General features: G+C 49.6%; 2 protein-coding genes across 4 annotated transcripts in view; one reads left to right on the plus strand and one right to left on the minus strand.

Annotated features, from left to right (window-relative positions):
• MSH6 (mutS homolog 6) overlaps window positions 1-9613 on the plus strand; it is a 132632-nt gene extending 123019 nt beyond the window's left edge. For both annotated transcript variants that reach the window (XM_075339209.1, XM_075339210.1), the window contains one exon: window positions 9437-9613. In XM_075339209.1, the coding sequence (XP_075195324.1) occupies window positions 9437-9512 (76 nt within the window). In that variant the 3' untranslated portion in view covers window positions 9513-9613. The remainder of the gene's footprint in view (window positions 1-9436) is intronic.
• Window positions 9352-27028, minus strand: part of FBXO11 (F-box protein 11) — a 233140-nt gene continuing 215463 nt past the window's right edge. Inside the window, exons 21-23 of one of the 2 annotated variants that reach the window (XM_075339211.1) lie at window positions 15414-15522; window positions 11016-11114; window positions 9352-10932 (exon numbers count right to left, since the gene is read on the minus strand). In XM_075339211.1, the coding sequence (XP_075195326.1) occupies window positions 10803-10932; window positions 11016-11114; window positions 15414-15522 (338 nt within the window). In that variant the 3' untranslated portion in view covers window positions 9352-10802. The remainder of the gene's footprint in view (window positions 10933-11015; window positions 11115-15413; window positions 15523-27028) is intronic. The other variant, XR_012751579.1, reaches the window with a different exon arrangement.

The following is a 27028-nucleotide window of genomic DNA, read 5'->3' on the forward strand; positions in this document are numbered from 1 at the left end:
TGTTAGAATGCTGTATAGAACGTAAAGAAGGGAATTTTGTTTACTTACCGTAAATTCCTTTTCTTCTAGCTCCAATTGGGAGACCCAGACAATTGGGTGTATAGCTATTGCCTCTGGAGGCCACACAAAGTATTACACTTAAAAGTGTAAGGCCCCTCCCCTTCTGGCTATACACCCCCAGTGGGATCACTGGCTCACCAGTTTTAGTGCCAAAGCAAGAAGGAGGAAAGCCAATAACTGGTTTAAAGACCAATTCAATCCGAGGAAACATCGGAGAACTGAACCATACCACATGAACAACATGTGTACCCGAAAAAACAGAAAAACCCCGAGAAAACAGGGCGGGTGCTGGGTCTCCCAATTGGAGCTAGAAGAAAAGGAATTTACGGTAAGTAAACAAAATTCCCTTCTTCTTTGTCGCTCCATTGGGAGACCCAGACAATTGGGATGTCCAAAAGCAATCCCTGGGTGGGTAAAAGAATACTTCATGATAGGGCCGTCAAACGGCCCTCTCCTACAGGTGGCCAACCGCCGCCTGAATGACTTATCTACCTAGGCTGGCGTCTGCCGAAGCGTAGGTATGCATCTGATAATGCTTGGTAAAAGTAAGTAGACTCGACCAGGTGGGTGCCTGACACACCTGCTGAGCCGTAGCCTGGTGCCGTAATGCCCAGGATGCACCCACGGCTCTGGTAGAATGGGCCTTCGGCCTTGAGAGAACCAGAAGCCCAGTAGAACTGTAGGTTTCAAGAATTGGTTCCTCGAGCCCCCGAGCAAGGGTGGATCTGGAAGCTTGCGACTGTTTACGCCGACCAGCGACAAGGACAAAGAGTGCATCCGGGTGGCGCAGGAGCGCCATGCGGGAAGTAGAACCTGAGTGCTCTCACCAGAACCAACAGATGCAAATCTGTCTGAAATTGATGGACTGGACGAGGACACAAAGAAGGTGAGGTGATATCCTGATTGATATGAAAATGGGATACCACCTTAGGGAGAAATTCCGGAACCGGACGCAGAACTACCCTGTCCTGGTGAAGGACCAGGAAGGGAGTTTGTATGAGAGCGTTGCTAGCTCGGAAACTCTCCTAAGAGACGAGACCGTTACTAGAAGGCCACTTCCCGTGAAAAACGGGAAGGGAGACATCCTTCAAAGGCTCGAAAGGCGGCATCTGGAGAGCAATTAGAACCTTGTTCAGATCTCAGGGCTCTAACGGCCGCTTGTACGGAGTGCTGAGAAGACAAACTCCCCGTAGGAACGTGCGTACCTGAGGAAGTCGTCGTTTCTGAAAAAATACAGATAGCGCTGAGAATTGTCCCTAAAGGGAACTGAGCGACAACCCATTTTCCTACCTAGATTGCAGGAAGGAAGGAAACATAGACGATGCAACCGGCCAGGGAGAAACACCCTGCGCCGAGCACCGAGATAAGAACATCTTCCACGTCCTGTGGTCAATCTTGGCGGACGTTGGTATGCTAGCCTGTCTCATGGTGGCAACCACGTCCTGAGGTAATCCTGACGACACTAGGTTCCAGGACTCAATGCCACACCATCCGGTTGAGGGCCGTAGAATTCAAATGGAAGAATGGCCCTTGAGACAGCCAGTCTGATTGGTCTGGTAGTGCCCCCGGTTAGCCTACCGTGAGGCACCACAGAACCGAGTACCACAACATCCTCGGCCAATTTGTAGCGACGAGGATGGCGCGGCCGCAGTCGGTCTTGATCTAGCGCAGTACTCTGGGCAACAATGCCAGAGGTGGCACCTAAGGTAACTGGAACTGCGACCAATGCTGAACTAAGGCGTTTGCCGCCAGAGCTCGATGATTGTGAAACCGTGCCATGAAGCTGGCACATTGTTGTTGTGCCGTGACGCCATTAGATCGACGTCCGGCCTCTGTCAGCGGCGCCAGATCTCCTGAAACCCGTCCGGGTGAGGAGACCATACTCTTTCGGCCACACCTCAGCGACTTAGGAAGTCAGCTTCCTAGTTTCCACACTTGGGATGTGAATTGTGGATATGGTGGATGCCGTGTCTTCCACCCACATCAGAACCTGCCGGACTTCCTGGAAGGCTTGCCGGTTGCGCGTTCTTCCTTGGTGGTTGATGTATGCCACCGCTGTGGAGCTGTCCGACTGAAGTCGGATATGCTTGCTTTCCAGCCGCTGTTGGAAGGATTGTAGGGCAAGAAACACTGCTCTGTGTTCAAGAACATTGATCTGAAGAGTGGACTCTTGCTGAGTCCACGTACCCTGAGCGCTGTAGTGGAGAAAAACTGCTCCCCACCCTGATAGACTCGCGTCTGTCGTAACTATCGCCCAGGACGGGGATAGGAAGGACCTTCTTTTTGACCAAGAGGTGAGAAGAAGCCACCACCGTAGAGATTCCTTGGCCGCCTGAGAAAGAACGACGACTCTGTTGAGGGACGTCGACTCCTCGTCCCATTGGCGGAGAATGTCCCATTGTAGTGGACGCAGTAAAACTGCGCGAAAGGAACTGCCTCCATTGCTACCATCTTACGTAGGAAGTGCATGAGGCGTCTCAATGTGTGCGACTGGTTCTTAAAGAAGAGCTTGCAGCCCGTAGTGAATGCTGTTTGTCTAGCGGCAGCTTCACTATCGCTGAGAGAGTAAGAAACTCTATGCCTAGATATGTTATCGATAGGGTCGGGGTCGGATCTGACTTTAAAAAGTTGATGATCCACCCAAAACTCTAGAGAGTCTCCAGCGCAACGTTCGGGCAGTGTTGGCATGTTTCCTAAGAGAGTGCCTTGACAAGTAGATCGTCTAAATACGGGACCACAGAGTGACCCTGAGAGTGCAGGACTGTGACTACTGCTGCCCTGACCTTGGCGAAGACCAGTTGGACTGTCGCTAGCCGGAAGGTAGAGCTACGAACAGAGGGTGTTCGTCTCCTATAACGAAGCGTAGAAACGCTAGTGCTCTGGATCAATCGGCACGTGTGGATAAGCATCCTTGATGCCTAATGATGCTAGGAAATATCCTTGGGACCTTGAGGCGATGACATGGCGGAGGGATTCCATCCGGAACCGCCTGGTGTCCACGAGCTTGCTGAGCATTTTTAGATCCAGAACGGGACGGAACGGCCCGTTGTTATAGGTACCGCAAAGAATTTGGGGTAAAAACCGTGACCTTGTTCCTGAAGAGGAACGGGGGTCATCACTCTTTCTGCCTATAGAGTGCACCCTGTTTGCAGAAGAGCAGCGGCCCGGCCGGGAGGTGGAGAAATTCTGAAGAATCGAGTTGGAGGACGAGAAGTGAGCTCTATCCTGTACCCGTGAGACAGAATGTCTCACACTCAATGGTCATTGACCTATGGCAGCTAAATATCGCCAAGGCGGGAGAGCCTGCTACCGACCGAGGCCGCAAGTCATGAGGAAGCCGCCTTGGAAGCGGGTTTTCAGACTGTCGCTTTTTTGGGCGAGACTGAGCCCGCTAAGAATCTTAGCTCCTCTGATCCTTTTGAGTCCACATTGGACGAGGAAAAATGGGACCTGCCCGAGCCTCGAAAAGGCCGAAAACCCCGACTGCCTCTTGCTCTGTTGGGGTTTGTTGTGTCCGGGCTGAGGAAAGGATGAATCCTTACCCCTGGACTGTTTGATGGTTACATCCAACGCTCACCAAACAGTCGGTCAGCAGAAAAAGGCAACTGGTTAGGCAACCTTTTTTGGAAGCAGAATCTGCCTTCCATTCACTTAACGAGCAGACCAGGCTCTGCTTAAAAACACGGAGTAGCGGAGGCTACCGCCGCACGGTTCGCAGAGTCCAGGACAACCTGAATCGCGTAAGAAACAAATGCAGACATTTGAGAGGTTAAGGATGCCACCTGCGGCACAGATGTACGTGTAACCGTGTCAATCTGTGTAAGACAAGCTGAAATAGCTTGGAGTGCCCCAAGGGAGAGAATGCCGGAGCCAACGGTGCGCCGACAGCCTCATAGATGGCTTTCGACCAGAGATCCATCTGTCTGTCAGTGGCATCTTTGAGTTTGCAGTTCCATCTCCCACTGCAACTATGGATCTAGCCACAAGCCTGGAGATTGGAGGATGCCGCTCGGGACATTGGGTCCAGTCCTTGACCAAGTCAGGGGACAGGGATAACGTGTATCCTAAGCCGTTTGGAGAAGCGCATATCTGGATAAGCGTGGTGTTCCTGGACTGCCTCTCTGAAGGCAGAGTGGTCCAGAAAAATACGTGAAGCTGACTCCTCCACTGGAGGAGCTGTGAGAAATAACCCACATTCTATAGATGGACGCTATAAGATTATTTACTATGGCGTCACAATCAGGTGTATCCAGATTGAGAGCGGTCTCAGGATCAGAATCCTGAGCCGCTACTTCCGCCTCATTACACAGCGAGTCCTTCTGTTAGGACCCTGATGAAACCGAGGCCGCTCATAGCGAGCCCACTTAGGCTGTCTGGGACTGACGTCCGTGCAGAGCCGTGACTCTGGGATGCGTGTGACATTCCCGGAGCTGTTAGTTATTCACACTGAGGGGGGCCATGGATCAATGATTCAACAGTGCCCATATTGTGAGAGACATGTCCGGACTGCTAGGCTTCTAGTATCATAGCCATAGTCTCAGAAAAACTGTCAGTAAATACTGCAGACACCGTCCTCATCCCCTGGCCATTAGTGCATACAATGGGAGTCTATGTACCTGCCGGCCGTATAGCCGTACATGCTGTACCAGCTGTATAGAAAAACATGTGGTTCTGCACCTTTGTTTTACACAGAGAATATGCTGATAACTCCTCCGCATAATCCAGGAGGGTATATACAACGTGCGACCAAACAGTGCAATGTATATAGTACAAGCATATCTATAAGTGCACTTCTGCACTAGTGGGGTTAGCACCACAGGTGCTGCTTAACGCCTGTTACAGCGATTGTGTGACTATCAGAATGCCAGGGTCTTCCACACTTGTCTCTGTATCGTACAGAAACTGACACTAATGGCTGCCGGTGTCCTTGTAGAGAAGGAAGCCGTGGGCGTGCCTGAGAAAGTGCGGGAATCCGGATTCACAGTGCACACAGTGAGAGGGGTGGAGTATGCAAAACATACTCCAGCTCTCAGCTCTGCTCTATGCAGCGTCACGCCCCTACCCTGACTGTCAGGGCTGTGGGCGGTAACGAAGGGAGACTAGGCCCCGAAGCCGGGGACTCGAGTTAACAGCGCGGCCGCCGTAAAAGCGCGGGCCGCGCTGAAGTCCCCGGCGCACCACAAGTGCCAGCCGCGCCGCAGTTCCAGCGGCCGGCGCGACCGATTCATAGAAGTGGCCAGCGTCCCGCCCCTCTCCTGACTGGCAGGTCTGGGGGCGGGAACGAACGGAAGCAGGCCGCAAAAGCCGGGGACTCTAGTTATCAGCGCGGCCGCCGTAAAAACGCGGGCCGCGCTGAAGTCCCCGGCGCACCACAAGTGCCAGCCGCGCCGCTGCCAGCGGCCGGCGCGACCGATTCCTGGAAGTGGCCAGCGTCCCGCCCCTCTCCTGACTGGCAGGTCTGGGGGCGGGAACGAACGGAAGCAGGCCGCAAAAGCCGGGGACTCTAGTTATCAGCGCGGCCGCCGTAAAAGCGCAGGCCGCGCTGAAGTCCCCGGCGCACTACAAGTGCCAGCCGCGCCGCAGTCCCAGCGGCCGGCGCGACCAATTCCCATAAGTGAGCCTGCTTCAGCAAAGCTGAATGAGGCCATGGCACAGGCGCCGCAGCGCTGATGTCCCCCGGCGCACTACAACACCCAGCATGCTGCGGTGTGAGCGCCAAATGCACGGGGACACAGAGTACCTTGAGGAAGCAGGGCCATGTCCCTGATGTACTCCGCTCCATCCAGCATCTTCTCCAGGGGCTGTAGATGGAGCACGGTCTCAGTGCCTGGAGACCGGTAAATCCCACTTCACCCAGAGCCCTGTAAAAAGGGATGGGGAAGGAATCAGCATGTGGGCTCCTGCCGCCGTACCCGCAATGGGTACCTCAACCTTACAAACACCTCCGACATACAGTGGGGTGAGAAGGGAGCATGCTGGGGACACTATATGTGTCCTCTTTTCTTCCATCCGACATAGTCAGCAGCTGCTGCTGACTAAAAAGTGGAGCTATGCGTGGATGTGTTGCCTCCTTCGCACAAAGCACAAAACTGGTGAGCCAGTGATCCCACTGGGGGTGTATAGCCAGAAGGGGAGGGGCCTTACACTTTTAAGTGTAATACTTTGTGTGGCCTCCAGAGGCAATAGCTATACACCCAATTGTCTGGGTCTCCCAATGGAGCGACAAAGAAAATCACTTTATAATACTGCCCTAAGGGGGTGGTGTGGTGCAGACTGGTCGGATGGGTGTCTCCATTCTCCAGTACCTCTGCCTCCTCTTTTGGCCATCTTTGTCCTCCTTATGAAGCCGGGGTGCATGACGCATCCTAAGTCATCCACACTAGCTGGCATTGAGGTTCTGCACAGGCGCACTACAATACTTTGATCTGCCCTAGTCAGGACTGCAATGCCGGCTAGTGTGAATGAAGTAGGATGCATCATGTACCCAGGCTTCAAAAGGAGGACAAAGATGGCCGAAAGAGGAGGCGCTGGTACCGGAGAACTGACACTCATCCAATCAGTCTGCACTGCCTCTTAGGTGAATATTATAAAGTGATTTGTTATACAGAGCAGCCTAGGCTTAGAGTTCACTGGTAGTGGCTGCAGGTTATAGGGACCATATCTCATGACAGGTTCCCTTTTAAAGAAATAGTTTTTGTGTAATTTAAAAAGATAGGAAAATGTCAAAAGGTCCAACCAGCAGCATTTTGCTATATGAGGAAAAGGCTATTCCATACAGAGGCAGTAATCCAGGCATACCTGTTATAGAAAGATCTGATGTTTGGTTGATTACCGTATTTTTCGGACTATAAGACGCACCCTGGTTTTAGAGGAGGAAAATGGGAAAATAGAACTTTAAGCAAAAAAATGTGGTCATGACACACTGTTATGGGGCGAGGATCTGCTGCTGACACTTATGGGGATAATGTCCCCAAATTCTCTACTAAGGTATATAATCCTGCTATAAACCCCCATCCTGCTTATATTCCCCCCATCCTGTTCATATACCCCCCATCCTGTTCATATACCCCCCATCCATCCTGCTCATATACTCCCATCCTGCTATATGCCCCCATCGTGCTCATATACCATCCTGGTATATGGCCTGTATCCTATAGCACAGAGGAAAAAAAAAACCAAACGTTTATACTCACCTTTTCCTCACTCCCTGCACCACTGACCTGTGTGTGTGTGTGTGTAGCCGTTCCCCTGCAGCACGCGATGTCTTCCTGTCTGTGCCGATCAGCTGACCGGCACAGACAGGAAGACATCGCGTGCAGCAGGGGGATGGCTCCACACACTGGGACGGGTGAGAGTACTGATTCACTGCACCCCGCGCTGATGATGATGATGTGCGGGGGGCAGTGAATGCAGCCGCACATGATCATCCAGGCTGTAATTGCCAGGGGTGATCATGCGGACTGGCTCTTTACTATACGCGCGTCCCCGCTCGTCCTCCCGCCCGTCAGTGCCGGCTTCTGTGCTGAGAAATGGGCGGGAGGATGGGCGTGCATATGTAATGAGCGGGCCCACGTGGTCACAGCAGGCTGCTACAGCCTGTTCGTGCCCCCCAATGACCCGCTCCACCGCAGCACCTCATTCCCCGCAGCCACAGTCAGACCATAAGACGCACCCCCAACATTTGGGGGGAAAAAAGTGCGTCTTATGGTCCGAAAAATACGGTAAATATATCTTTAATGAAAGTTGTAGAAATGTACTGCTCTTTGTGGGTTAGGTCCTCACGTTTATTCCTCTGGCTTTCTGTGCTCAGGTCTTCATTAAAATGGTGCTAAAAGCCACATGTGGGTAGTGCCATCTTGTTGAATATACATATGTGAAGACTAAAGTAGATTTTTTTTTTTCTTACATTTGGTGCATGCGCAGATGTGTGTTAGTCTTCACCACAGTGCGTTCAAGGCGCTGCCAACAGCAATGGCATTGTGATATTCAAATAAAGAGATGGGGTAAGGAAGCGTAAATGCATGTAACAGTCTTGCAGCGCTGGGGTCCTGAATTCAAATCCCACCAAGGACACCATCTGCAAGGAGTTTGTATGTTCTCCCCGTGTTTGCGTGGGTTTCCTCCGGGTGCTCCGGTTTCCTCCCACACTCCAAAGACAGACAGATAGGGACTCTAGATTGTGAGCCCCAATGGGGACAGTGTTGCCAGTGTATGTAAAGCGCTGTGAAATTAATACAATTTTTATTACCAGACCCACAAAGGCCCAGCCCCTGTTCTACTCAAAGTGCAGTATATTTCTGTAATTGGTAAAATATCTTTAATCAACCAAGCATCACATTTCTATAACAGGTATGCCTGGACTCAACATCACACTGCCTTTACCTCATAGCAAAATCCGGCTGGATGGTCCTATTTAAAGAATTAGTAATCTTGCAATTTTTTACAGGGGCTATTTTAGACTCTTAAATGCTTTCTTAAAGCCTTTTTCAGAGGCAGGATTATAATGATTGAATAAAATCAGTGGGGTTATTAGTCACTAGCATTGAGCTAGTACCCAACTATTCAAACTAGCTATATTCTTAACTAGTACTGTCTACTACTCACATTCATACCGAATAGCATGTGCAATGCAAGTCATTGTGGAAAACTTGCAAAGTAACAAGTAACTAAGTGCGGAATTTGAGCTACTCGTTACATTGACTGAGGACGCAAGGCGTCTGAAACGTGTCATCTTGCTACATGATCATGTTACCTGATGGAGTGTTTCTTAACATGAATCAACAGGATGCTGGATTTTTCCCTTGTTGCCTCGCTGTGGATTTGCCTCTCAATCTGTGCACCGTCCCAGCATGGTCTCCTTAAGTGGTGAGCTGGACATTTTTTCCTCTGTTCACTTTACAGTGCGAGTATTCCCCATTGACCACACTATTTGGAATAAATACGTATTAGACCGTACTCGTTAGGAGTCTAGCGAGTAGGAATAGTTAGGTACCCGCTCAACTCCACCAGTCACCTTTGCACATACGCATTAGATGCTTCAATACAAAAGGAGTGGAGTCTGTTCATTGCTACTAATGTACATGTTTTTTCTTTTTAACCAAGGGACCAGTGTTAAAATTGCAAGATTTCCAGTTTTTGATAAAAACCTGCTTAAAATAAATACATGTAACCGCATTTCTTCTAAGGACAATTTTTTTTAACCAGTCTCTACAAGATTGTTGCATACACCAAAAATTGGTCTAAGAAAAATAAAACTTTAATGTGACTAGTAATTGGTTAACATTTATTTGATGCTATGACAAATGAAAAGTCCTGTTATAAAGCCTGCACCCCGTGTAAGAATGCCACAAGACACTGATTTTTCTTCTTCTTCCAGGGAGCTCTACAGTTTAATGGAAAGAAACACATTGAATAGCCAAGCGATCAACAAACTCCTGGCCATGATGGGGTGATAACTTGTAAAAATAAAAAGTACAATGGTGGTTTTTGGTGTTTATTCACAAGGCTGGTTTTCACACGTTATGATCTAATAAACTTTATTTTTTAAAAATGACCATATTTCCATTTTCTTTCCTAGGAAATTAAACCCCCTTTTTTTTTTTAATTCATACCTACCCTCTACATAATGGTTATTGAATACTCCACAATATATTAAGTCTAGATGTTATGGTACATGCATACACTTTCAGGCTGTTTGATTACCCACTGTCACCAATACATATAAATGGGGGAGAGAAATTAAAAAAAAAAAGCTATGAAACTTTATATATGCTTGTCTCAGCTTCATAAAGCAGGAAATCTGTCAATTTCCAGCAGTGTACAAGTTCCAGGCTGTTCAAACAAAAAATGAACAGTAACGTACAGGAGCGCTCGGAGGAGACTACAGTAAACTTTAAACCAAAGTCAACACCCGCCACTTCCCGGGGAGGGAGTGATAGAAGCCTAAACGTGGAGCTTCAGAGACTCCTCGCACAAATGTCCTCTTCTGGAGGGGAGGGGGAAGAGATGGACATGGAAATTGTTGCAGGGGAAGATACGAGAGGAAAGGAGACATTCTAACTTTTCCAAAAGGATACCAGAAAAATTGCTGGATTAAGATTAGTGTTTTCCTCTTTCATAGAAAGAACATAGATACTGGGACATGAGTACAGTTTACAGCAATGCTATGGTGGGCTAACAAAAACAGGACACTTTTCAAGTACGATAAATTTTTGCTTGAAATTAAAATAAAAAAACTACATGAGATTAAAGCATTAAAATGTCTCAATCTGAATACGTGTTAAAAAAAAAAAATTCCAAAAGAAATGCAGAAGTGCTAGCTCACATTTTACCATGTTACAAAAAGCAATTGGTACCCATGTCCGTGTGTACGGCAGCAGCAACGACTGCTGCCTGTCTACAGAATAGGACTACTGCACTTTAGGCTTGCCCGCATGAGTAAAAACACCCGCAGGAGGTGGCCTCTATACAAAACAGTAGCTTCTTTTCTCTTCACTTCTGTCCTTCTGAAAAGTCTTTTTGAGTAATGCTTAAAAAAAAAAAAATGCCCAATTCTTCCTTAGATCCTGAGTCAACAGATTGCCTCGTCCAGCTCCAGCTCAACATCCTTTTTTTTTTTTGGCAGGTTGAAATATTCTGTTTTCCAGAAATGGGCACAATTTTTTTTATTTAGCTTTTTTTTCCCAAAAAAAAAAAATCTTTAAACAGTTCTGTTAGAATGGCAGGACTTCCCCTTCTTAAGTTCAGTTGTGTTGCAAAGTATTAGATTCTATAGGAGGAGCAGAGTCATATAATGTATCTGTGTCGTGTGTGGGCTCTCCGGCTAATGTGCAAGGATTAGACAGCGTTCCGGCACCACAGTCACAGAAGAACCTGGAGGAAGAAAAATATGGAATAATGAAAAAATAGGCTGCACGACACATACCAGCTATGATAGAGGGGCAATGCACACTTACCTATCGTGTCTAATAAACTCTACGTCATGGCCTTGGTGACATTTCTTAATGCAGTTCACACAGATGGCGTTGCGGTCTGTGGTGTTACAGGTGTGACATCTATGGGAGAAAATTCAAGAGGTTTTATCTTCATATTTTACAGGTGCTTCCTTACTTCAAACTGAACCAGAATGACCAGAACGCTTTACTAAGAAAGGCATATCAGGATTAAAAACAAATGTGGCTTGCCCCCTGCCATTTTAAAATCAATAGATCTTTGAAGAATAATATTAATTTCCACAACTGGTTGTAAAAAATCTTTTAAATATGCCCCTGCTAGGACACCGTAGCAGCCTTCAGTACCATTATGCTCAACCAGAAGGTAGAGATGGGACGCTGCACAAGCCTGATAATTTGCCATGTGTCACATTCAGCCATTTTCAAAGATTCTAATGTCCCAATAACAGCGCTTCAGCCTTGTCCTGCACAATTTTAAGGGGTTTTCCCAAAGAACAAAGGTTAATTTAAAGGGAACCTGTCACCAGATTTTGGCCCTGTAAATCTAGCACCTGTGCTGCATTCCATGAAAAAGCACGTGACCCCCTTAGCCCCTCTATTCTGTAGACCCTAAACCCCAAAATACCTTTTAGGGTGCACTCTCACAAGCGTGAAAATCGGACGAGTGCAATGCGAGAAAATCTCGCATTGCGCTCAGACCTATGTTAGTCAAGGAGGGCGAGCCAAGGTTGGTCAGCTTATCTCACATCCAGGATTCTGTATGCAACAAAAGCAGCAGCATGCTGCGATTTTCTGCTAGAGCCATATCTCACACCCATTCAAGTGAATGGGTGCGAGAGATACATCGAACTGCACTTGGATGTTATCCCAGTGCAGTGCAATATACGAACAGGCGACAATGGAGGGGGCAGGGGGGGAATTAACCCCTCCCTCTCCTCCGCAGCACCTGTCCTCAGCTTCATAGCTGTGACCTGATTGCAGGATCGGGTCACAGTCGCATCGGCTCACGCTCACAGCAGAGCCTGAGTCGGGAGTCATTAGCATATTGCATTAAATGCCATACGCTCGTCTGAGTCCAGGCTTACATACAGGGTGGGTGATTTTATAAATTGTCTGGTCCGATAGGCGTCCTAATCTGTGCCTTCCTCCTTTCACCCTCCTGTGCTGATTGACGTGGATGATGCCTTGACGCCATCCACGCAAGCGGGCAATATCTCCATATTCCCAACTCGCGCAAGCAGAGAGCCAAAAACAGAGGACTAGCAAGTTCTCGGATTTTGTCCGGCTATGTGGATGAAGCGGGTAACATCATCCGTATCGGTAGGCAAAATCTTACAAATGCGCATAGAACTCACCGGTTCGCGCCTATGGTTTCAGCTCTACCAGAGTCAGGAATATGGAAAATTTTAACCACCTACGTGGATGGCGTCCGAGGCATCATCCACATCAATCCGCACAGGAGGCACAGATTAGGACGCCTTATTTTATAAAGTATTTTTGGTGTCTACAGGGGAAGTCAGGGGGTAACGTGCAGCACAAGCGATGCTTAAGGTGTTAGTTTTCATTTAGAAGGCAAAAACCTGGTAACAGGTTCCCTTTAATTATAGATCTTGGAATAATCAGTTCCACAATTGGATGTAACAAAAAACTGAGAATCTCAAATGTGTCTATGTCCCTTGTAATGACTGTACCACACCTCCAAGGAGGACGCAAAAGAGAATACACACATTACAGAACAAGATCATAGAACATTTTGTGAGGTAAAACATTTTTCCTGCCTGTTTTCAAGCAATGTTTTACCTCAGAGAAAGACTAATTTGCAATCTTGTGGGGAAACCCCCTTTAAGACCAGCAGGTAAAAAGGTACTGTTTGGGTGCCAGGGAATTATTCCTACAGTGTTTAATGATGATTTCTTCTAGAGCTTGAAAGCAATCCGAGAGCAGCAAAATGTAGACATAGACCTTGATTCCAGCAATGTGTTACTTATGAAAACTGCAGCAAGCAGCCAAGTATCAATAAAGACCTATCATGTAATCGTCCATATTCATGAGTTCTGTATAACCCCACTACTGATTGCTGTGCATAGGCAGAAAACTGCCACTCATTGGTATGGGTGGGGGTGATACTGATTAGCATTCAGAGAACTGGTCAAGCTACAGCTATCAAAACTGCAGCACCCAGTAAAGTAAGTGACATGCCTGAAATCTGAGTCTCTCCTTCTATATCATACTACCCTCATATGTGGGTAGCAAAAAGCATGTGACAAATTGGTAATGTTGCATTTTTTTCACAGTGGTTTTTTCTTTTGATTTGAATTTTCAGGAGTAGTTTTCAGCAGGCTCCTTAGCTCGGCAGAATTACGATGATCGGTAACACCTCAATTCACAACTGATAAAAGGAATCCACCAATCACAATAGCTGAAGTCACAGCTGCTCCTGCTCGCCCCATTCACAGTGACCTTTGCACACGCTCATTAGATGCTTCAATAGGGAGAGTGTTCATTGAGGCTAATGTTCAAGTGGATTTTCTAGAATTAAAATGAAGTATTCACACTGGTCACTGTGGATATTTTAGCCAAGATCGTAACTTCAAAATATCTATTTACTGTTAATAGGGGGGTGGGATACCAAAAATTTTAAGAAGTCATTTTCTGATTGCCTTTATCTTGCTGACTAGACTTAAGGCAACCCCAGGATTTTATAACATCCCCATACATCCTGAAGAATTTCCTGTAAACTTCCATTATTCAAACACACCCTCTCCTCTAAAATATGAGTAAATTCCCTGAAAAGCACATAAAATCCAAAATCACAGGAAGAAGGAGAAAAAAAAACCGCAGCCATACTTACAATAGCTAGGGAATAACACAAAACATTTCTCCTTGTGGAGAGTGCCAAACCAGCATAAGGAGACTGCTATGCCATGCAAAGCTCCTCTGTGTAATTAAAGGGAATCTGTCACCTGTTTCTTGCACCTAATCTGAAAGCAGCATAATGTAGGGGCAAGAGATCCTGATTCCAGTGATGTCACTTACTGAGCTGCTTAGTGTAGTTTTGAACAAAACAACTGTTTAATCAGCTATAGATTATTACAGGACTACCTGGCGTGCTGCAGGTAGTCCAGCATATTCAAGATCTCTGTATAACTGCGAGAGCTGCAGCAGCGAAAATATAATTTTGATAAAGACAATGTTTTCTCTGCTGCAGCTCTTGCAGTTATACAGAGATCTTGAATATGCTGGACTACCTGGCAGCACGCCAGGTAGTCCTGTAATAATTACTGCTGATTAAACTTTTTTTTTTTTCAAAACTACAATAAGCAGCTCAGTAAGTAACATCGCTGGAATCAGGGTCTGTCTCTACATTATGCTGCTCTCAGATGGGGAGCAAAAACCTGGTGACAGATTCCCTTTTAAATATTCAAAATAGCCACTTCAGGGAGTAAGAGGACAGGAATGCTAGCGCCACCTATAGGAGGCAGCAATCCCAAAGTCAAATATCGACCTTTTAACAAGCTTTGTCATATGACTTGGAAGTAGTTGTCCTGAAAGTCAATATCTTAAGTCACATAGCAAGGCTTGTTAAAGGGTCCATACTGATGTCTGGGATTTCTGCCTCCTACAGGTGGCGCTAGAGTTCAAGTCGTCTTCCTGTCTGAAGAGGCTATTAGCGTACCAATACCTGGTCACAATACCAATCTACTGCAGGGTGCAGCAGCCCCCACGATAAAAGGTGGAGGCAGCTCCTTAACGCAGGGTGTGAACTTGTGTATTTTTGCAAAAATATCATCTAATACCTTGTGTATTTCTTACATCTTTGTAGGATGTGGCCAGGTCCTGCAGAATTGGGATGTCTGTCCTTGTGGGGTGTCCGCACATCGTGCTGTAAGCCAGCATGGTGCACCACACGTATCTATGAGACGAGCCTTATCCATGTGCATCTATAATACTAAGCAACCACCCCGTATAGATGGCAGTGGTTGGTCAGCAGTATTTTGCACCCATGAACCTCCACCTTTTATCATGGGGGCCGCTGCGCCCTGCAGTACATTAGTATTGTGACCAGGTATTGGCAAGTATGGCTGCCTTTTTTTCTGATTTTTTTGGGATCAACTAAGAGGTGTTATTTTTTGTTTTCTATGTTCACGTTTGTGGACCAGTGTTAAGGGCTGCTGGGATGGAAAGCTTCTGCATTTTTAGGTAACAGATAATGTGAATTATCCTTACACCGAAGAATAGTCTACTATCAAAGGCCAAGTCCGTGAGTAAGGGGAGCAGAATACACCTCAATGGCAGGAATGATTCCAGGACGTAGCACAGAATTCCAGCTGAGAGAAACGGGAATCTGCAATGTAAATCGGTTAGCCAGGATCCCATCAGATCAAAACAATGAAATGTTACCTGTAAAAGTCATGCATGGGGTAGCTGGTGTAACTTGATATCTTATATAGACACTGGCCTCTATTGACTGCTTTTTCTATGGCATCTTGATTGTTCATTATTTTATTATCTGCAAGAAATACAAAAATAGGACCGGAATACTTAATGGCATCATGAGCCTACTGCAGACTGGAAAGTAATGGAGCTGCTCACAGTAAGGGGGCCTTATATACCGGATCTGAGCCATCAGCCAAAATCAAGATTGGAACCTGTCAGAGGAAAAACAAGACACTCTCCCTTTAGGAAAGTCTCCTCTGATGGGATTCAATCTAGATTTTTATTGTAAAAAAGTGTATACCACGTGCAGATACCCCGATATCTCAGCACCCATATTGTATCCTACCGGGGGGGGGGGGGGGGGGGTCACAATGCAGTGGATGTAACATAGAAGGGGGAAGAAATAAAAGCCCTCCATCCCTACTGCCTGCAAGAGTGGAGTGCCACAATGCGCCTGTCACAGGTACACAGAATATAGGCCCACCCATGGGCACAACAGCGCACCAAGCCTTGATTGAAAACTTTTAGCTGTGCGCTTTGGCCGTACACAGCAAAGCATTGTGAAGCACTACCCAAAAAAAGAGAATTTTGTTTACTTACCGTAAATTCTTTTTCTTATAGTTCTGTATTGGGAGACCCAGACCATGGGTGTTTAGCTTCTGCCTCCGGAGGACACACAAAGTACTACACTTAAAAGTGTAGCTCCTCCCTCTGAGCTTATACACCCCCTGGAGAACCAGATCTAGCCAGTTTAGTGCAAAAGCTGAAGGAGAATAGCCACCCACAAGTAGAACCGAGCAAGAACCGGAACAACCGGAGACTCTGTCCACGACAACAGCCGGTGATAACACACGGAACAAGAAAATTGCCAACAGGCAACAGGGAGGGAGCTGGGTCTCCCAATACGGAACTATGAGAAAAAGAATTTACGGTAAGTAAACAAAATTCTCTTTTTCTTTATCGTTCCTATGGGAGACCCAGACCACGGGACGTTCCAAAGCTGTCCCTGGGTGGGAATAAACAAAAAAAACTAAGTAGGCGGAGCCTAACTTCACAAGTGGGCGACAGCCGCCTGAAGGATGCGTCTGCCCAAGCTCGCATCTGCCGAAGCATGAGCATGCACTTGGTAGTGCTTCGAAAAGGTATGCAGGCTAGTCCAAGTGGCAGCCTGACAGACTTGTTGAGCCGTAGCCTGGTGCCTAAAAGCCCAAGAGGCACCGACAGCTCTGGTCGAGTGTGCTTTGAAAAGCTTGAGAGGTGCACCGCCTAAGCGCAGCGGTGCGAGACATAAATCCGGAGAGCACGCACCAGATCCAGAGAATGCAGCGCTTTCTCAAAGCGATGAACAGGGGCCGGACAGAAGGAAGGCAAGGAAATGTCCTGGTTAAGGTGGAAGGGAGAGACCACCGTAGGAAGAAAGTCCGGAGTCAGACGGAGAACTACCTTGTCTTGGTGAAAAACAAAAAAAGGTGACTCCGAGGAGAGCGCAGCCAAATCAGAGACTCTCCTGAGAGAAGTTATGGCAACTAGAAAGGCCACCCTTTGAGAAAGACGATACAAAGAAACCTCCCTAAGGGGCTCAAAAGGGGGTTTCTGCAATACCGTGAGGACCAAGTTAAGGTCCCAGGGATCCAAGGGCCGCCGATAAGGCGGAATGATGTGAGACGCGCCTTGCATGAAGGTGCGGACCTGAGCCAGCCGGGCGATACGCCGCTGGAACAGCACTGACAGAGCTGAGACTTGTCCCTTGAGAGAGTTGAGGGACAGTCCTAGCTGCAGACCGGACTGTAAAAAAGACAGAAGGGTCGGCAATGAGAATGGCCAAGGAGGATGGCCGGAAGAGCGACACCAGGACAGGAAAATTTTCCAAGTCCTGTGATAGATCTTAGCGGAGGAAGACTTACGGGCCCGAGTCATAGTGGAGATGACTTCAGGAGGAATACCAGAAGCCGTCAAAATCCAGGTCTCAAGAGCCATGCCGTCAAATTGAGTGCCGCAGAATTCGGGCGGAAAAACGGACCTTGCGAGAGTAGGTCTGGACGATCCGGAAGATGCCACGGCATCTCTACGGACAGTTGGAGCAGGTCCAGATACCAAGCTCGCCTGGGCCAGTGCGGTGCAATGAGGATGACTCGACGGCCCTCCATTCTGATCTTGCGCAGGACTCTGGGCAAGAGAGCTAGAGGGGGAAACACGTAGGACAGACGAAACTGGGACCAATCCTGAACCAGAGCGTCCGCGGCGAAGGCCTGAGGATCGTGTGAGCGAGCCACGTAAACCGGAACCTTGTTGTTGAGACGGGATGCCATTAGGTCCACGTCCGGAGTGCCCCACTTGCGGCAGATTGACTGAAACACTGCCGGGTGCAGGGACCACTCGCCACCGTCCACGGATTGACGGCTGAGATAATCTGCCTCCCAGTTTTCTACGCCTGGGATGTGGACTGCGGATATGGTGGACTTGGAGTCATCCGCCCATTGAAGAATGCGTTGGACCTCCAACATTGCCAGGCGGCTGCCTGTCCCGCCTTGGTGATTGATGTAGGCAACCGCTGTCGCGTTGTCTGACTGGACACGAATGTGCCTGCCCGCCAACAGGTGGTGAAAGGCTAGGAGAGCTAGAAACACGGCTCTGGTTTCCAGCACATTGATTGAAAGGGCTGACTCGGACGGAGTCCAAGTGCCCTGTGCTCTGTGGTGGAGATATACCGCTCCCCAGCCGGATAGGCTGGCATCCGTGGTGAGAATAACCCAGGACGGAGTCAGAAAGGAGCGCCCTTGGGACAGGGAGAGGGGTCGAAGCCACCACTGAAGAGAGCTCCTGGTCCGTGGCGACAGAGCCACTAACCTGTGTAAGAAGGAAAGCCGCTTGCCCCAACAGCGGAGAATGTCCAGCTGCAGGGGGCGCAGATGGAACTGGGCAAAGGGAACCGCCTCCATGGACGCCACCATTTGACCCAGCACCTGCATCAGGCGCCTGAGGGTATAACGGCGGGGCCGCAGCAGAGAGCGCACCGCTAGCTGGAGAGACTGCTGTTTGACTAAGGGCAACTTCACAAGTGCCGGCAAAGTCTCGAACTGCATCCCTAGGTACGTGAGACTCTGGGTCGGAGTCAGGGTGGACTTGGGAAGATTGACAAGCCACCCGAATTGGGCGAGAGTGAGCGAGACACTCCGCTGACAGTCTGCGCTGGATGGAGCCTTGACCAGTAGGTCGTCCAGATAAGGAAGCACTGCCAACCCCTGGAGGTGCAGGACCGCAATCACTGCCGCCATGACCTTGGTGAATACCTGAGGGGCCATGGCTAACTCGAAGGGGAGAGCCACGAATTGGAAATGATCCTCTCCTATCGCAAAACGTAACCAACGCTGGTGTGACACTGCGATTGGCACATGTAGATAGGCATCTCTGATGTCGAAGGACGCCAGGAAATCCCCTTGGGTCATAGAGGCAATGACTGATCGCAGCGACTCCATGCGAAAATGCCGCACCCGGACATGCTTGTTGAGAAGCTTGAGATCCAGGATGGGCCGGAAGGTACCGTCCTTTTTTGGAACTAGGAAGAGGTTTGAGTAAAAACCTCTGAACCGTTCTCGAGCAGGAACTGGTACAATTTCTCCGTTGGCCTGCAAGGATGCCACGGCCTGTGAGAAGGAGGCGGCCTTGGAGCAGGGGGGAGTTGAGAGAAAAAAATCTGTTTGGCGGGCTGGAAGAGAATTCTATCCTGTAGCCGTGAGATATGATGTCTCTCACCCACTGATCGGAGACTTGCTTTAACCAAGCGTCGCCAAAGTGGGAGAGCCTGCCACCGACTGAGGACGTGGCTGGAGCGGGCCGAGAGTCATGAGGAGGCTGCCTTAGTGGCAGAACCTCCTGCGGACGCGCTTTTGTGCGCCAGTTGGATTTCTGATCCTTAGCAGAGTTAGCGGATGAGGCGGAAGGCTTAGAGGATGACCAGTTGGAGGAACGAAAGGAACGAAACTTTGATTGATTTCTACCCTGGGCGGGTTTCCTGGTCTTGGTTTGTGGCATGGAAGTACTCTTCCCGCCAGTAGCTTCCTTAATGATTTCATCCAGTTGTTCACCAAACAGCCGTGAACCAGCAAAAGGGAGCCCAGCAAGGTACTTCTTGGAAGAAGAATCTGCCTTCCACTCTCGAAGCCACAAAATCCTGCGGATAACAAGAGAATTAGCTGAAGCCACCGCAGTGCGGTGAGCAGCCTCTAGCATTGCAGACATGGCATAAGATGAAAAAGCTGAAGCCTGAGAGGTTAAGGTAACCATCTCAGGCATAGATTCCTTGGTGAGGGAATGCATCTCCTCCAGAGAAGCAGAGATGGCTTTGAGAGCCCACACTGCTGCAAAAGTCGGGGAAAACGCGGCCCCCGCAGCTTCATACACAGATTTGGCCAAAACGTCAATCTGACGGTCAGTGGAATCCTAAAGTGAGGTGCAGTCAGCCACCGACACAACGGTCCGGGCTGAGAGCCTAGACACCGGAGGATCTACCTTTGGGGAGTGAGACCACTCCTTGACCACCTCAGGTGGAAATGGAAACCGATCATCAGAACCACACTTTGGAAAGCGTTTGTCAGGGCAGGCCCTGGGCTTGGTCACAGCGGTCTGAAAACTGGAGTGGTTAAAGAACACACTCTTCACTCTCTTAGGCGAGGTAAACTGATGTTTTTCTGCCAAAGAGGGTTGCTCCTCTGATACTGGCGGATTGAGATCCAGCACAGAATTAATAGAAGCAATCAAGTCACTAAGATCTGAGTCACCCTCAGAGAAATCGATGGGATACATAGCCTCCGAGCCCCCCGTGAGGGCATCCTCCTCATCTTGCGAGTCAGCTCTTGAGACAGAGCCATGGGATGAAGAGGGGGAGGAAACCCTGCGTCTTCTCTCAGAAGGACGGGGTCTGGGACCTGATGGTGAATCCTCTGTGAGCTCTGATGGACGGAGGTCAGAGGATAGGAATCCTCTGTCAAGGGTATTAGAGGCACCCTGTGAGGAGGGCTGATGCATATTCATCAAAGTCCTGGACAAAAGTCCCATGGACTCAGCAAATGACTGGGATATGGACCTAGAAAAGGACTCTACCCAGGCCGGGGGTTCAGCCACAGGTGCAGCAGCAGCCTGAGAGACCACCGGGGGTGAGACTCCAGGCTGTGGCACCGCCAAGTTAGAGCAACCATCACAGTAAGGATAAGTGCTCGGCTCAGGCAGCAGGAGCTTACATGCAGTGCATACTGAATAAAGCTTTGGAGCCTTGCTCCTTGTGTGAGACATGCTGCTGGAGTGGGGGCTTTGCAGAGAACGAACCCCAGGGAGAATACACAGCGGTCCACAACCGGAGACTGGCTGTGGCTTACCAGACCGCTGGGCGCGGTGTTGTGTGCCCTCCAGATCCCGAAGCCCGGTCCCCCAGTGCACAGCACCTCAGCAGAGATGCAGAGTGCAGAATGTCCCAGAGCAGAGTGAACTCTGCGTGAGAAATGGCCGCCGGAGCGAGGAGAGGGGGCGGGACTAGGGGGCGTTCCTATAGGAGAGCGGGAACTGGAGGGCTAGAGAGACCTGCAGGGGAGGAGTGACGCCGCAGCAGTGGGGAGTGTCCCTCCCCTGTGTAGAACGGCCGCCGGGAGGAGCCGAGCCTGTCCCTCTGCATGAGTGACATGCGAGGGCAGGAAAACGAAACTAGGCCTCCGGCGAAGCCGGGGCCTAAATTTAAGCGGCGAGGCCGACAAGCAGGCACCATCGGCGCGGTTCTAAGGCAAAAGCTAGAGAACCCGCCGGAAAAGGCAAAATAATCATATACAGCATACTCTCCCCATACAATAAAGAACCGGGACCCCCAACACATAAACGTCTCAGGTACTTAGCTGCTGAGACGCAGGGCCAGGTCCCTGGGGATGAGTGCTCCAGTCCAACAGGATCCTCAAGGGGCTGTGGATGGAGACCGGACTCCTGCCAGGCATGGAGACCGTGCTGGCTCCGACTTCAAGCCAGAGCCCAGGAGGGATGGTGAAAGAGCACGGCATGTAAGGCTCCAGCCTTGGAAATCAACCTTAACAACACCGCCGACACAGTGGGGTGAGTAGGGACATGCCGGGAGTCCAGACTTGGACCCGCTTTTCTTCAAACTCTTTCCAAAAATCAGATGAGAATGCATGTGTGGATGTATGCCTCCTGACACAAAGCGATAAACTGGCTAGATCTGGTTCTCCAGGGGGTGTATAAACTCAGAGGGAGGAGCTACACTTTTAAGTGTAGTACTTTAGCTTCTGCCTCCGGAGGACACACAAACACCCAAGGTCTGGGTCTCCCATAGGAACGATAAAGAAAGTAATGGGGAACAGATTTCAGTGAGAACATTTTGAAGAGTCTGGAAGCAGAATAACACTTTATGGCGGCTGTAGGTGGGTGTTCTGGACAGGAGAAGTGTAGAGAGCATGAGCACTTAAGTGAGTGGCACTGGAGACCCCTTTATCAAAGTCAACAAGGAATGAGGGTTGGGGAATGCTTCATAATGTCATCGGCACCTCTCATCGGACGAGGCTTGGCCACTCAAGTCTGTGTGTGTGTGTAAACCAACAGACTGCACTCGGGTGACAGCAGAGTGCAGTCCAATTTCTGTGGATACAATGGAAAAGATGGTGAGATTATATTCTCCATCTTCTCCTCACAGTGTTCTCCTATTCACCACATCCAGGAGAATCAGATCACACTAAACAGACACTGATCAGAGTATGATCGGAGTGTCCTTCGTATAAATCCACCAAACTTCCTCAGATGAGAATCTACAATGGTTTGACCTACATGACCCCCCCATGTCAATTAAAATAAATATATGTCTATATATTTTTTTTTTTTTTCAAATATATATCTATACATTTTTTTTTTTTGTCTTTACCATAAATGCTTATTAATAAAATGTGTCAAGTATTCCATTATTATTAAAATAAATAAATAAAGAAGGGAATTTTGTTACTTACCGTAAATTCCTTTTCTTCTAGCTCCTATTGGGAGACCCAGACGATTGGGTGTATAGCACTGCCTCCGGAGGCCACACAAAGCAATTACACTAAAAAGTGTAAGGCCCCTCCCCTTCTGGCTATACACCCCCAGTGGGATCACTGGCTCACCAGTTTTAGTGCAAAAGCAAGAAGGAGGAAAGCCAATAACTGGTTTAAACAAATTCACTCCGAAGTAACGTCGGAGAACTGAAAACCGTTCAACATGAACAACATGTGTACCCGAAAAACAACCAAAAATCCCGAAGGACAACAGGGCGGGTGCTGGGTCTCCCAATAGGAGCTAGAAGAAAAGGAATTTACGGTAAGTAACAAAATTCCCTTCTTCTTCGGCGCTCCATTGGGAGACCCAGACGATTGGGACGTCCAAAAGCTGTCCCTGGGTGGGTAAAGAATACCTCATGTTAGAGCTGCAAGACAGCCCTCCCCTATAGGGAGGCAACTGCCGCCTGCAGGACTCTTCTACCTAGGCTGGCGTCCGCCGAAGCATAGGTATGCACCTGATAATGTTTGGTGAAAGTGTGCAGACTCGACCAGGTAGCTGCCTGGCACACCTGTTGAGCCGTAGCCTGGTGTCGCAATGCCCAGGACGCACCCACGGCTCTAGTAGAATGGGCCTTCAGCCCTGATGGAACCGGAAGCCCAGCAGAACGGTAGGCTTCAAGAATTGGTTCTTTGATCCATCGAGCCAGGGTGGCCTTAGAAGCCTGCGACCCTTTGCGCTTACCAGCGACAAGGACAAAGAGTGCATCCGAACGGCGCAAGGGCGCCGTGCGGGAAATGTAGATTCTGAGTACTCTCACCAGATCTAACAAATGTAAATCCTTCTCATACTGATGAACTGCATGAGGACAAAACGAAGGCAAAGAGATATCCTGATTAAGATGAAAAGAGGATACCACCTTCGGGAGAAACTCCTGAATGGGGCGCAGCACTACCTTGTCCTGGTGGAAGACCAGGAAGGGAGCCTTGGATGACAGCGCTGCCAGCTCAGACACTCTCCGAAGAGATGTGATCGCTACCAGAAAAGCCACTTTCTGTGATAGTCTAGAAAGTGAAACCTCCCTCAGAGGCTCGAAGGGCGGCTTCTGGAGGGCAACTAGTACCCTGTTCAGATCCCATGGATCTAACGGCCGCTTGTACGGGGGTACGATATGGCAAACCCCCTGTAGGAACGTGCGCACCTTAGGAAGGCGTGCCAAACGCCTCTGAAAAAAGACAGATAGCGCCGAGACCTGACCTTTAAGGGAGCCGAGCGACAAACCTTTTTCTAACCCAGATTGCAGGAAAGAAAGAAAGGTAGGCAATGCAAATGGCCAGGGAGACACTCCCTGAGCAGAGCACCAGGATAAGAATATCCTCCACATTCTGTGGTAGATCTTAGCGGACGTGGGCTTCCTAGCCTGTCTCATGGTGGCAACGACCCCTTGGGATAATCCTGAAGACGCTAGGATCCAGGACTCAATGGCCACACAGTCAGGTTCAGGGCCGCAGAATTCCGATGGAAAAACGGCCCTTGGGACAGTAAGTCTGGTCGGTCTGGCAGTGCCCACGGTTGGCCGACCGTGAGCTGCCACAGATCCGGATACCACGCCCTCCTCGGCCAGTCTGGGGCGACGAGTACGACGCGGCTGCAATCGGATCTGATCTTGCGTAGCACTCTGGGCAAGAGTGCCAGAGGTGGAAACACATAAGGGAGCCGGAACTGCGACCAATCTTGCACTAGGGCGTCTGCCGCCAGCGCTCTTTGATCGCGAGACCGTGCCATGAAGGTTGGGACCTTGTTGTTGTGCCGGGACGCCATTAGGTCGACGTCCGGCCTTCCCCATCGGCGACAGATTTCCTGAAACACGTCTGGGTGAAGGGACCATTCCCCTGCGTCCATGCCCTGGCGACTGAGGAAGTCTGCTTCCCAGTTTTCTACGCCGGGGATGTGAACTGCGGATATGGTGGAGGCCGTGGCTTCCACCCACATCAGAATCCGCCGGACTTCCTGGAAGGCTTGCCGACTGCGTGTCCCCCCTTGGTGGTTGATGTATGCCACCGCTGTGGAGTTGTCCGACTGAATTCGGATCTGCCTTCCTTCCAGCCACTGCTGGAAGGCTAGTAGGGCAAGATACACTGCTCTGATTTCCAGAACATTGATCTGAAGGGTGGACTCCTGCTGAGTCCACGTACCCTGAGCCCTGTGGTGGAGAAAAACTGCTCCCCACCCTGACAGACTCGCGTCTGTCGTGACCACCGCCCAAGACGGTGGTAGGAAGGATCTTCCCTGTGATAATGAGGTGGGAAGAAGCCACCACTGCAGAGAGTCCTTGGCCGTCTGGGAAAGGGAGACTTTCCTGTCCAGGGATGTTGACTTCCCGTCCCATTGGCGGAGAATGTCCCATTGAAGTGGGCGCAGATGAAACTGCGCAAACGGAACCGCCTCCATTGCCGCCACCATCTTCCCGAGGAAGTGCATGAGGCGTCTTAAGGAGTGCGACTGACTTTGAAGGAGAGCCTGCACCCCAGTCTGTAGAGACCGCTGCTTGTCCAGCGGAAGCTTCACTATCGCTGAGAGAGTATGAAACTCCATGCCAAGATACGTTAGTGATTGGGTCGGTGACAGATTTGACTTTGGGAAGTTGATGATCCACCCGAACGTCTGGAGAGTCTCCAGTGCAACAGTCAAGCTGAGTTGGCATGCCTCTTGAGAGGGTGCCTTGACCAATAGATCGTCCAAGTAAGGGATCACAGAGTGTCCCTGAGAGTGCAAGACTGCTACCACTGCCGCCATGATCTTGGTGAACACCCGTGGGGCTGTCGCCAGACCAAATGGCAGAGCTACGAACTGAAGATGGTCGTCTCCTATCACGAAGCGTAGAAAGCGTTGGTGCTCTGTAGCAATCGGCACGTGGAGATAAGCATCTTTGATGTCTATTGATGCTAGGAAATCTCCTTGAGACATTGAGGCAATGACTGAGCGGAGGGATTCCATCCGGAACCGCCTGGCGTTCACATGCTCGTTGAGCAGTTTTAGGTCCAGAACAGGACGGAATGAGCCGTCCTTTTTTGGCACCACAAAGAGATTGGAGTAAAAACCTTGACCTCGTTCCTGAAGAGGAACAGGGACCACCACTCCTTCTGCTCTTAGAGAATTCACCGCCTGCAGAAGGGCATCTGCTCGGTCGGGATGTGGGGAAGTTCTGAAGAACCGAGGCGGAGGACGAGAACTGAACTCTATCCTGTACCCGTGAGACAAAATGTCTGTTACCCACCGGTCTTTGACCTGTGGCAGCCAAATGTCGCAAAAGCGGGAGAGCCTGCCACCGACCGAGGATGCGGAGGGAGGCGGCCGAAAGTCATGAGGCAGCCGCCTTGGAAGCGGTACCTCCGGTTGCTTTTTTGGGGCGTGAGTGAGCCCGCCAGGAATCAGAGCTCCTTTGCTCTTTCTGAGTCCCTTTGGACGAGGAGAATTGGGGCTTGCCCGAGCCTCGAAAGGACCGAAACTTTGACTGCCACTTCCTCTGTGGAGGTTTGCTTGATCTGGGCTGGGGTAAGGAGGAGTCCTTACCTTTGGACTGTTTAATGATTTCCGCCAATTGCTCACCAAACAGTCTGTCTCCAGATAATGGCAAGCTGGTTAAACATTTTTTAGAAGCAGAATCTGCTTTCCATTCTTTTAACCACAAGGCTCTGCGCAAAACTACAGAGTTGGCGGATGCCATTGAGGTACGGCTCGTAGAGTCCAGTACCGCATTGATAGTGTAGGTCGCAAACGCAGACATTTGTGTAGTTAGGGACGCCACTTGCGGCACTGCTGGACGTAAGATAGAGTCCACCTGTGCCAGACCAGCTGAAATAGCTTGGAGCGCCCACACGGCCGCGAATGCTGGAGCAAACGACGCGCCGATAGCTTCATAGACAGATTTCAACCAAAGGTCCATCTGTCTGTCATTGGCATCTTTAAGTGAAGCCCCATCCTCCACTGCAACTATGGATCTAGCTGCAAGCCTGGATATTGGAGGGTCCACTTTTGGACACTGGGTCCAGCGTTTGACCACGTCAGGGGGAAAAGGATAACGTGTATCCTTAAGGCGTTTAGAAAAACGCTTGTCTGGATAAGTATTGTGTTTCTGGATGGATTCTCTGAAGTCAGAGTGGTCCAGAAAAGTACTCAATTTACGCTTGGGATACAGGAAATGGAATTTCTCCTGCTGTGCAGCTGCCTCCTCTGCAGAAGGGGCTGGGGGAGAAATATCCAACAGCCTATTGATGGCCGCTATAAGGTCATTTACCATGGCGTCACCATCTGGCGTATCCAAATTGAGTGCGGCGTCAGGACAAGACTCCTGATCACCCACCTCTGAGTCATCATATAGAGACCCTTCTCGCTGAGACCCTGATCCGCGTGATGACGTGGAGGGTCTCTCCCAGCGAGCTCGCTTAGGCGGACTGGGACTGTCATCGGAGTCAGAGCCCTCAGCCTGTGATGCCTGGGACCCCCTTGAATTACGGATTAATTCCAGCTGAGGGGGGCCGGGGAACATAGACACAGCGGTGTCC

Source organism: Anomaloglossus baeobatrachus, chromosome 3 (genome assembly GCF_048569485.1).
Source record: "Anomaloglossus baeobatrachus isolate aAnoBae1 chromosome 3, aAnoBae1.hap1, whole genome shotgun sequence".
NCBI lineage: Eukaryota > Metazoa > Chordata > Amphibia > Anura > Aromobatidae > Anomaloglossus > Anomaloglossus baeobatrachus.